General features: G+C 34.7%; 1 protein-coding gene across 1 annotated transcript in view; it reads right to left on the bottom strand.

The window, feature by feature from the left end:
* The window catches only part of RAB15 (RAB15, member RAS oncogene family), a 44,867-nt gene continuing 32,295 nt past the window's right edge, over positions 1 to 12,572 (bottom strand). The window contains exons 6-7 of the mRNA XM_072427847.1: positions 6,126 to 6,191; positions 1 to 5,003 (exon numbers count right to left, since the gene is read on the bottom strand). Coding sequence (XP_072283948.1) covers positions 4,848 to 5,003; positions 6,126 to 6,191 — 222 coding nt within the window. The 3' untranslated portion in view covers positions 1 to 4,847. The remainder of the gene's footprint in view (positions 5,004 to 6,125; positions 6,192 to 12,572) is intronic.

Below are 12,572 nucleotides of genomic sequence, written 5' to 3'. Positions count from 1 at the left end.
TTGATGTAAAATAGATGTTTATTTTTAAAGAACAGTTAGCTTTTGGTAATGGTATGTTGTTGGACTTCTGCCTGCGGTGTTTCTTTCTCTGAACACCGTAAACATAGAAACGGTCTGTAAACATGCTGACACACCATACGATTGTCTCATTGTTTAAAATGACCTACGTCAGTATGGTATTAAACAATATTTAATTAAGCATCAAAAGCACAGCAAGTACAAATGACATTATGTTAAGACTAATCAAGGGAGAACATTTCTTCACATTACGTACCACAACTACTGTATTTTATTGTGTTATAAAAGCCTTTGTCAATACTGAAGAGTTTGGTGTGGTTTTCCTGCCACCAGATGCTAGACAGACACTTGTAAATATTGATAAGAAACAGGATATAGAAAAAGTCTTCCGTTTTCAGGGTGTTTAAGCTGCGTACAAATAGGTAATGGGTGCAGAAGTATAACCAGCACCTGTGTTATAGTCACTGCGTTGGGCCCAGTGCTGAGAAAGTACTGGAGCAATGTATGGAGAGTAATAGGGGAAGCAGTTCTAAATTATTATTCTTGCTCAGGGTAATAAACTAATACACAATATCCCATCCAAAATGTCTAAGCAGAACACTGGAAAATAAATGCATGCTATGCCAATTTTTGGGATCCTTTTGTGTTGTAAATATAACACTGTTGATGTTGCCACCTCATCCTTTTTTTTACAAAAGGGCAGACATTCATTACATATGTTCTGTGACAGATACAAGTACCTGCTCATATATATGGTACACACAAAGTACTCACATTTCACAGTGCTCTGCTATTCGTTGTGAACAGCTGTGAAAACTCGTGTAAAAATGACTTATCTTTTGTTCCAGTTCTTTCAGCACTACATTTTTAACATGAAGATACTGAGTTCACAATTGCACCTGTACACATATGCCTTACAGGAGAAAGGGAACACAATGTAACCCTTGGGCTAGTCATCACACATAGGCTGTGGCCTTGCCTATAGTAAGGCTCAATAGATTTTCATATGAATTGGAGGTCATAGATGTTTGTTATAGAGTGAGGCCATTTAGCATGCAGCCATGAGAAAGCAAACCTGAATGTCAATGGCACATACAGGAATGCAAGATCAGAATTCAGATTGCTCAAATTCATAGTTTTGATCTGAAACTGGAATAGTGCAATATCCAATTCAGAATCAATTCCAAAGGGATTCTGATCAACACAATAATTTAATCTGTCACAGGAAATGTGTAATTAACGTGTTTCAAGTCTTAAAGAAAATATAAGTGCATAGGCTACATTCCTAAACTGTGTCTTTCTGTGCACCTCTTCTTTTACTGTGCTGTGGATTACAGGAACACATTGGCAGTGGTTTAGCAGCTTAGATATGCTACTACAAAATGCTAATCATTCTAGACAGCAGCACAGATGGAACAAATGTCTCCCTATCCTAGGGAGTACACAAGGACTGTGTAGCAGCCATTTTTTTCACATGTTCACACAATGCTTTAAATATGTTGTATTTAGGCATACCTTGCTCAAAAATCCAAAACAAGGTCCATTTATGCCACTGCCCCCACCCCCAAATAAAAAAAAACATTCTCAGCTCTCAGAGAGCTCACTTAGACAAAGGTCATGTTCCTAAGGCTACGTACACATTGCAATAATTGTCATTAGAAAATGAACGATTAACGACGATCAACGATTAATCACAATTATTTTGAACGATGGTATTGTGCACAATTCTGTACATGCTGTAACGATACGATCGTTCAGATATATTCCACCAATAATGTACACACACTAGATACGATCGCTTGAACGATGCAGGAAGTAACGTGTACCGGGGAAAGTGTATCACAGAACATACCACAATCCCTGAACACACAATAGATAGCAAACAATCGTTGCCCAATCAGATCCGCTGGGACGTTAGTTTCCTCGTTCATCTTGTGTCGTTGTGCACTTTTTTTGTTAACGTTTATTGGACGATAGGTCGTTAGTTGTGCATTTCCAATGATAATAATTGCACGTGTGTACGTAGCCTAAGACTTAGGCTTTTTGTAATTATTGGGATGAGATTGTCACATAAGTGGTGGACCTCATGTTTAGGTTCATTGTCCATTTGCCTATTTGCCATATCAGGAATGAAAACGGTGACTGAACATTTCCCTGCCATTTGTTGGTATTCATTTGTCTCTAACTTCTTCTGTGACTTCTACTTATCTATGCTTAGTCTCATGAGGGACAATGGGTATTTAAAATGATCTCTTCCTTAGGCATTTTATATCACAGTTATGTGGATTACATTACATTTCAGTCCCTGTTCCACTGTAGTCTGCAATTTGCTACTCCTAGACTTTGATTATTTGATTTTCTTTTATACAGTTTGGGCTTTGTTTTTTCCCCCTTGATTCGGTTTCCTAATTTGTATTAGTTATTCTGTTACTCTCTGAACACATTCCCATATTTTATAATATTTACCCTGTACTTCATGTTCTTTTATTCTCATTTAATCTAGTATTCTTATGTCACTTATGTCCCTACACTCTGTGCAACCTATTGCAATATTAAGCCTATGTGATTATAGAATATAATTATCCTTTAAAGGTATACTTGCATTTGATTGCTTAAAATCTTCAAGAGACCTTAACAGAAACCACTTCTCTAATTAGAAGATGAAAAATTTCTGATATAAATTTGTGCTGCCATTTTCAAGTGCAAAGTGGCACTAATTTTTTTATTTAAACTAATCTTAAGCATTGCATTTCAAATAGTCAAATCCTTAGGCATCTTTTACAGCATAATGAGATTTATCTTGCTGTAAACTGCAGTATTTAAAGAATTCCCTTCAGTGAATGAGGCCACGCAGCTTGCAGCATGGAAACAAGACATTTTTTTAATTTGTACATTTTGCTCATCTTGTAAAGCCCTGTACGCATATGTGACAAAACTAAACAAACATAACAAATAGGTGATAAAAGGCATAAAGCATATACCAAAGTAATTTTATCTTTGAAACACTTTTTTACTTTTCCCATCATAAAGAGATGCCAAATTCTACCAAGTTATGGACACACTGAAGCACTTAGAAAGTATTGAAATGCTCTTTTATGGTGTTAACAAGTGAAATTGTATCTAAAGCCAATTGTATCTAAAACGTTTTGACTCTAGAAGTACTTTAACACTATTGTACTTACAAGCTGTCCAATCAAACGTAAAAAACTAAATAGTCAGGACCTCATTTAGTGCCCGGCTGGTGAGTGTACAATAGAAAACAGGCTGAATAGATTTATAATTCTTTGACCAGAAAGGCAATTCATTTACATTTTAACTTGTATTAAGCTTTTTGTCAAAGTTTGCTTTAAGCTTAAAGACCTTTATTACAATGACAATCTCCAGATACAGAACAGACCTAGGAATAAAATATATCTCTGGCACATTAACATTTTAGTACGTGACTGAAAAACAAAATTATTGTATGCACAGGTTTTATTTTAATACCACTTTCAGCGGTATATTGTGGCACTTTGAAACTTCAATCACATTAAATAGTGATGTAATGTATTCTGGAAAAAATAGAGTTATATGCTGTGCAGTTTTAGGAGTCCAGATTAGACCACTTTTCCTTCCAGACACATCAGAATGATAAATGCCAGAGTTATCATTACTTATTTAAAATGTATCAGATATCAGACCATCAGCCTGGAGATGGAAAGTATGGAATATGTAAAAGTGTTTCTTTCTTAACAGTAATTGTGAAGGTTTTAGGAAGATAAATTATTAAAGCCAAATTGTAATTTCCTGGTGTACTGGAAATTGCAAAAGATTTGTTTTAATGAGTTATCACTGGTCAAAAATTATATTTTTCATTGTTCCCAGCCTATTAGGAACATAGGAAATATGATCTGACAATATTTGCTATCTAATTCCAGGCCCAACAAGCACCAATTCAACTGACCCACTCGTCCTTCAACTACAATGCATCTACGTGCATATAAGATTACATTTTCGGTCCATGGGGCCAGTGTTTCCCATACGTTTCAATCGATCCCAAGAGACATCCTTGGTACAGCCTACATACCACCTACTGTATATCAAAATTATTATAAATTACCAACCACACCACTTCTAACACTACTGACTTTTTTAAAATAACGTTAGAAGCCCCAAATAGATACTTTTTAAATGCAGGTAGATTCAACATGTGCCAGCCACTGAAATGAGAACAGCTTTCTGCAAGTGGTATACAAATAAATTCTGGGACTTGTACTATCTACAGGGAGGAGGTATTGGTACATGTCTCACACTTGATAGTGTGAAGAACACTGTTTTAGGCCACTGTTTCTCAGAGACATTAGTAAAATTTAGCAATATGTCACTGGGAATGTGTTCTAAGTACAGACCAATTGCACAGGAAATATATAATATATATATGCAGGTCTACTGCCTGAATTATATCATCATCTGTATATTGTGTTTATGTGAAATAAAACATAGGAAATAAATAATATCTGAAAATATTTATCAGTTTTAGCTTTCCAATGTCCTTCTAGAGTACTCCATGGAAAATGTGCATGAAAGCATCTAAAGCTCAGCAATACCCTTTTAGGCAGCCATCCATTTCCTTGAAGCAATAGACATTTCATACTTTATCTAAAAAATATATATATAAATTTCCATAACTGAAGAAATTTGCAAAGCTCAAGTCTTGTCTAGTAATTGGGGCCCTAAAGACTGAAATGTTTGACGCAGAGCTTTCACAACAGATCTGTAAAGACAAGATTCCATTTTTGAACTTTGGATCTGTACACCTATCTCTCTCTTTTTCATCACCTGTGAGTTGTCTAGCACCAACAAGACTTTGAGTTTGCCATTGCATCTGCTTTGTGGCCTTCGTCTTCCAGATCTGCTAGATTCAGTTCATTGTTGGAGGAAACCCGTAATCCATCTAATTCTTTCTTATGAGCCATAAGAACCAATTCTGTCAGTCGGGTGAATGACTGGAAAAGAAAAATGGAAATAAAAAAAAATTATATATTACTAGCTCATCATTTCGTGGAAATTACATGGAACATTGATGTAGGACTTAAAATGATGGGCTTGTGTAATAGGGGACAGATCCAGACTCCTGTGTATCTTAAAGCTATACATTTCCACCTCAAGTACAATGCTAGGAAAGGGAAGGACGGATATGCAGTGTAAAACGATAGATAATATAATAATATCTGGATCTAAGAGGAAAAGTAAAATCAATATTTCCTCCACCTCATTGATTTCCCTAGTTATCCATCAGAATTTCCTCACTTTTCCACCCAATCATAACATCTATGACCGCAATGTACTGTACTATAGAACCAGTGAGTATGGTTACATAACTAACTATCCAGACTGATAAAAGACATTGAATGCATCCTTAGAACCATCCTGTTTCTTTGCTGCCTGTCCCTGCTTTGGATAATTAACAATTTATTCTGTCCTGCTGTCCATAGTTTCCAGAAGAGAATGTGATGAAAGTGGTTAGCTTGCCACAGAAATACCGTAGGTGAGGGTGAACTGGTTCTGGAGGCAACTAACAGAACAAATGATCTTGCTTAGCAGAGACCGTCCTCTTCCTGCTGTCTTTCTTTTGGACACTGACCGTCCAAGGACAGGAAAAAATCTTGACAAAAGTCTTAAGCTATAGAATAAAAAGTTGACTTTTGTATAATACTTTTGAATGTTCAATATTTAAATAGAAGTGTTCTTCTAATGCTTAATATATTTTATAATATTGAGAAATTTCACATAATCAGCCTAATATAATTTTTATCACTATCAAAATGCATTACTCTACATAGCCATAGTTTATTTCATCTTGACCTACAACTCTGATTTCAATTTCAATTTATCGCTGTTCATGTGTATGAGAAAAGTTCCCTTATAGAAATCTAACAAGTTGGTGGCTATTATAGGAACAAGGACATCCTTTGGTGTCATTTGGCAAGCTTCCTAATATGAATGGACCATACATGCCTACATGTAAATCTACATTTATTGTAAATCCAGTGAATGGAATCTCTAATCCGTATATAAAGTGATCACCAATGTAGGTACAGAAATATCATGCTAAGGAGCTTTCTTACCTCCTTTATATTATAATTAGTGCAGGCACTTGTCTCGAAGAAGTCCATGCCATATTCTTCTGCAAGCTATAAATGAAATATTTTAGAATTAATAAAAAAAGCATTTACTAAATGCAGAGTAGTAACTAAATAGTAAATGCAAAAACCCAATCACTAAAGTCTTATTTGGGTTTTAACATTTACGGTATTGTCAAGCCATTTTTAAATATTTGTAAATCTATAGCAGTGTTGGGTGTTGGTACATGATATACAAATTGTCATTTAGCTAGGGTTTATATCTACTTCAAAGTTTAGATATATATATATATCAAGATATAATCTCATACACTCCATGGGCTTCATTCATTCAAATATGAAGTCAGGTAAAATGAAGTAAGAAGAAACAGTTACAAATTTGTAATCCAATCATGTGCAGACAAAAGTTCTGTATTCTAAATTCAGGCTCATAGGACCAAATGCGTGAAGGGAAGAAATGACCAAACCATGTCATTACAGAATTGTCTTTGTGCACAGTAAGTCATAATTGAAGAGAATAAGGCCTTTCCCAAACTGTCTCTGCAAGGTTTTAGGCTCAAAATTGTTTAAAATATATTTGAACCCTGCACAATTACCAGTACTGTATACTAGAAATACCTGAACTCCACTATCAGAAAGGGTGTCTTTTTACAGTTTAGTGTAGGAGTGCACAAATGTTTGACCAAATTGCATAGCATTTACAATTAAAGAATACTCACACAGATGTCTCATCACTTTACAACATTCTGCAATCATTTTTTAATTATATTAACTAAATAGCAAAATAAATAGAATAGGAACTATTCAGCAAGGCTACCAAGTCCTATAGAGATTCTTGTCTATTAGTTAATTGTAGATGTCTAAAAAGTTATTAGGTAGAAAGATGAAGAACAGCGTTGAGGTTAGAATCGAAGCAATATGTAGCACGTATATCAGTAACTAATTCACATTCCCTCACTTTACCCTAGAGACCTCTCAGATGGATAGAAAGCAGTAGCGACAGGGACAGGATATCTGATGAGAAATCTGCATATCAATAGAAAGCCTTCAGAGTCCAATTTCAGTGATACATTGCCATAGGTCAATATTATCTATGTTTCAAAATCTCAATTTCTTACCATCTCAAAGCCTTTGCAGGCTTATTTAGGAGAAAGTTAAAGTAACATGTAGCCTGCTCCCCAAGGTACAAGCCTTCAAACCCTTTCCAAATCCGTGAGCCTGGCTAATACAGCCTTGTATACATCTCAGCTGTGTTACACAATGCACATTTGGAAGATAGCGCATTTAATAACAGTACACATATTAAACAAACAAAAAAATAGAAATTTTTATTTTTTAGAAAGACAAGCAAACTATTTATTTAATCTAATTTATTTAAAATGTTTTGTTTCTTTTCGACTAGTGTAGGGATCAGTTAACATGTCTCATAATTTCACATCAGTATAAATAGTTAGAAATCTCCCCTAGTATGAATTTGTTGCCTGAATCTGGGTATTTGTTGTAGTAAGATTCAGGAAAATGTAGAGAAGAAGAAAGGAGACAGGGATATGCATAAATAATATTTCTATTATTACATAAATATGTATGTATACAAAAGATACAAATCTGGTCCTCTGCCCATTGCATATGTCATTGGATTTGAACTTTCAAACTAAACAAGAATTCTATATTAGTATAAGTGTACATAAAATAAAAAAATTCTTTTACCCCGTTGCGTTTCGCAGTTTGGCTTCTTCAGAGGTATGTGAAAGATGTTATAAGTACTAGACAATGACAACATAAGTAATATATACAGTTACCTGTAATGTAGTGATAGTGTTGGGTCTCTAAAGGGTCTGGTGGGGTATTTTGCGTGTTTAAATAATGATAATATGGCATATATCTAGTTTTTAAAATTATGTTATATGTATGTATAATATGGTAAAAAAAGAATGAAAGAAAATATTTCCCCTTATCGTTATTTGTGTTAGTATGATATATAATTTTCATAAAATTTTAATATTTAAAAAGTGTGAATTACTTCAATGCGTTTCTAACCCTACCAAAGATCCAATATATCTGAATATAGACATTTTTGACCCTAGGATCCAAATTATTGTGGAAGAAGTAGTTTTTCAGAAAATGCATCAGAAAATGCTAGTTTTATGAGGAGGCAGAACAGTCATAGTCCCCTCTCTTGTTGAAAACTGTGCAGCTATTGATATCTATCTTAATAATACAATGACAACTGAAACATAAGAAAGGAAGAATTAAATATGTATTATCTCATTAAAATGTACATGTACAACTGGTCTAAAATGGAGAATGAGGTGATGTAGTTTTTGATTTTGTATGTGTTTTATGTATATATGTGTAAAACTGTTTTTTTTAATAATGTATTGGTTGATTTGTGGGTATAATGTACCAAACCTTTAAAATCCCACTAAATGCTAATTTAATTTCGTATGTTTGATATGATCAAGAACATTCCTATGAATTCCACCTCAAGAAGTATTAACACAAAGCACCTCCAATAGTGGTTACTCCAAAACCTGTGAGGCACATTTCTTCTTTCTTATTTGTGGCAATATACCAGAACAATCTATAACAGCTAACAATGCATATAAATGGCAGAATCCTGGACAATTTGCTTTACCCTGATACTTGACATGACCCAGAGGTGATGGGGTCTAGTGTGAAATACTTGTTCTCAGTCTCCCAGAAATTATGGGGCACAGGTAATAATTAAGCATGATCTATTCTTACACAATTATGAATGGATCAGCAGCTGGTAGTTTCACACATTTCTGCAGCTTTGTCTGTAAGTGGATGGTGCAAACCAAAGACATGTGCCCTTATTGCTGCCTGACCCTGTCTGTTGCTTCAGGATTTGGTTTTTTCAATGGAACCTTGCATAAACCTATTCTATAACACTTATTCTATAAACCTTTACCAAACTCAAATGTGGCAATGGTACAAATCAAACAGTTTTATCATTAAGTGCATTGTATGTTATATATTAATCTAATAAATAAATATTTGATTTATACATATGGAATAAAAGGGGTATTGCTGAACCACTGTAATTTTAGTTACAGTTAAGAAATCTTTATATTCATAATTTGCAGTACTTTTTATTTTGGGAATATTAATGATAGCAGATAAGCAAATATTACCCAAAATGGATAATAAGATAATCAAGTTACCGCAGTTTATTTTTAACAAATGGGTATATATATCAATGGTTCTGACATACTAATACTATGAACACGGAAAGTAGCATATGAAAAGCAGAACCTCCATGCCAATGTTTGCACAATAAACTGTTTAAATATTATTCCAGATAAATGGAGTTTGGAGGAGGGAGGCTCCTTATCTGTCATAGATATTGAAATTACCAACATAAAAAGATAAGATCATTTTCTATTGCTTTTCATTAGCTTCTTTTCTTATTTACAGATGTGAATATACTGCGTTCATAAATGTTTACAAAAGAATAATAAAATATTTACTCTGTGGGTATACAAACCAGTTTCCCATCAGCCAGCCCTATCTAATTACAAATTATTGTCCTAGTACAAGCAAAGTTAATGCCCATTGAAATTCTGTTTTATGTGTAAGGCCATTCTCTCCTCAGCATGTCAAAGCTGAGAAGATCTAAACAAGGCTGAACAGGCTCTTTTATTATTATATAATGGCATTGTTCATTTCTGTATCTCTGGGTGAGCTACGCTGTCAGTCAATATAATATTATGGGCTAGACAACTGAAGGTCTAATTGTTTGCAATGGAACACTAAAATGCTACCTAAATGACTGCCTAATGTAAACACTATCTTTTTTTATTGTAAATCGTCATTAAAGGAATTTTTTAATATTAACAAAAAAAGAAAAACTGTTACAGTTACAATAATAGAAGAAAATAAAATCAAATGTAATATGAATACATTTACCCATCCTCAACATGCCTCTAATGTACAACTCAAAATTACTAGAATATATAGGAAAAATAATTGTATGCATTGGACAAATGAGGATGTATTAGGCAAATGCTCATCTACAGGTAGGCAGTGAGAAGTAAAAAGTGTGAAAGACAAAAGTTAAAAAGAATAGAGGCCAAACATGCCACCTGTGGTTCGACTAATGGCACAAATCCATGGATCTATCCCCATGGAGTAGGCCATCAGTCTATATAATATTAGTCCTACAGGTCCCATATATCATGAAATTTCTCCAGGCCATCATTAGGGTGAACTGTTAGGTATACCCAGGCCAACTGGTGGCAACGCATTGGGGACTGGACAGACTTCCAGTGCAGCATAATGAGACATGAGATCTCACTGCAAAATTATTGCCAACAGTAATTATAGCGTGTGGGGTAAACTGACTGAAGCCTTTCTGGGGTAAGGTACCAATGCATTTTATATGTGTTCTCTTATATGTAAAAGTGCAAAATGAGCTTTTGTTGATGGGTCATCAGATCAGTTACCATTCCTCCGGGGCAAGTTCTTTACCAATTCTTTACCCATTGGAAGTTGCTTCCCATACGAGCATATATGAATGTTTAAACAAAATATCTGTCCATTTTTTAAAAAGGACTCCATAGATCTCAGATATGAAACCCCTGCTCGCTAGACTATTCCACAAACACTTTTAAATAGGGTAAGTGTCGAGAAAATGAGGTCTTTGGTTAGGATTGTCCATATTGTTGAATCTGGAAATAGCTATGAAAAGAAGAAAGGGGGAATTCAAATCAACCCAGTAAATCCAAGAAGGACTCTAAATCTCCAAATATTATGCCAAAAAAGCTCCTGCTAACACAGATGTGTATTATACTGTGCTTAGATATTAAATGATTCATGCATGAAATATTAGATACACAGACTTTCACTATCAAATACATACTTATCTGTTTGTACATACATTTTCTCCTTAGTTCATGGTCCACTGAAAATGTTGTTCAATGACTGAACATTGCCTGTAAAATAAAATAAAGGGTTAATATATATCTACATACACCAGACACTTCTTAGTGTTCAAAATGTTGAATTATCTACTGCTATTTAAAACAAGGGAGTCTTTTTTACATGTAATCTGGTCATGACATCTGTGTAAATAACTATTACACATCAGTGTCTCTGGCTCCTAATAACAGATTTGCACTAACTTGAAATAATTAATTCTTTACAGAGTTGTACAAAGTTGAAACCCCAACACCCTAATACCTGGCTCATACCCAAGAATTAGATGATAGTTACGACAAGGCACTCATAGACCCCTGTTTGGGGGATCCGGTTCAGCACAAAAACCATTGTCATAATATTTTATACAACTATTTTTTTGCATCATCTTGAAGCCTGTGGGTAAATCCAAACGAAACCTTTGAGACAGAGAAGCTACTGAAAACAGTCCCGAGACTTTCTATAGCTCAATTAACAAGCAACTATCTTCTGACTCACTTGACTAATTGACCATAAGTTCCAAATAGAAATCTAAACTTTAGTGCATTGAGATGCCTTTATAAATAAATGCCGCTGTGAAGAACTGATGCCTGTAAAACCATCCCCAAGCCAATTGCCATGCCTTTTTAATCCGCGTTAATTTAACGCTAAAGCTGCCCTTCACTTTGAAACACAAAAATGGAGTTGAAGTAGATGAGAGACAATGAGAGTTTGCCATTTGAAACTAGAAAATAGAAAATGTGTTTCTCCTTCTGTACTCCTAGGAGAACTAGAATATCTACAAAATGCATCAAGATGCACAAAAACACATTGTTTTATTTCTGATTTTTAAAGCATTCCAATGAGTTCAATGGAATAAAAAAAGAGTTAATAAACTTGCTGAACATACAATTTTTGTTAAAGAATATTAGTCCAGCATACAATAAAAATGATAGGTTCAGACTGCAGAAGTCCATTAATCTAAACAAATTCTGTCATGTCCGTAATCTTACAGCCTTCTTTGTGCATATAATTATATTGTACCTATATTCCAGGCACATAACTTAATTCTGTTGAAATAAGTATCTGTCAAAAGATTTAAATTATTCCACCCAGTCTGGAAGCACAGTAGTGACCTCACCTTTCTATACAGCAATTAAGCAAAACAGCCGAGTTCTCCTTAATATCCCCTGTCTGTAGGTGAACACTAAGGGGCATCAGCACACTGAGGCCTCTTACAGACTTAGTGGAAAAGAAATGTGCAGTTAGATGCTCCCAGGGATATAGCAAACATGGGAGCAATAAATTACACTGCAGGTTAACTCATTTGCACCAGGGAGGGAAACTTAGAATATGTTGCTTTCAGGAACTGCATTGTTATCCACCACATGCATGCAAACACATGCACAACATAGTTTCCAACCCCTCTCATTCAATTGTAGCATCTGGGACTTCTGCAGTCAACCGCAGGTGGTCCTAGGGATTATGAAGGAGGCCTTAGTGATTCAGAGTATG

The sequence above is a fragment of the Pyxicephalus adspersus genome, chromosome 12, assembly GCF_032062135.1.
Source record: "Pyxicephalus adspersus chromosome 12, UCB_Pads_2.0, whole genome shotgun sequence".
Taxonomy (NCBI): domain Eukaryota; kingdom Metazoa; phylum Chordata; class Amphibia; order Anura; family Pyxicephalidae; genus Pyxicephalus; species Pyxicephalus adspersus.
Note: the sequence above shows the minus strand (reverse complement) of the source record. Positions and strands in the feature narration are given on the sequence as shown.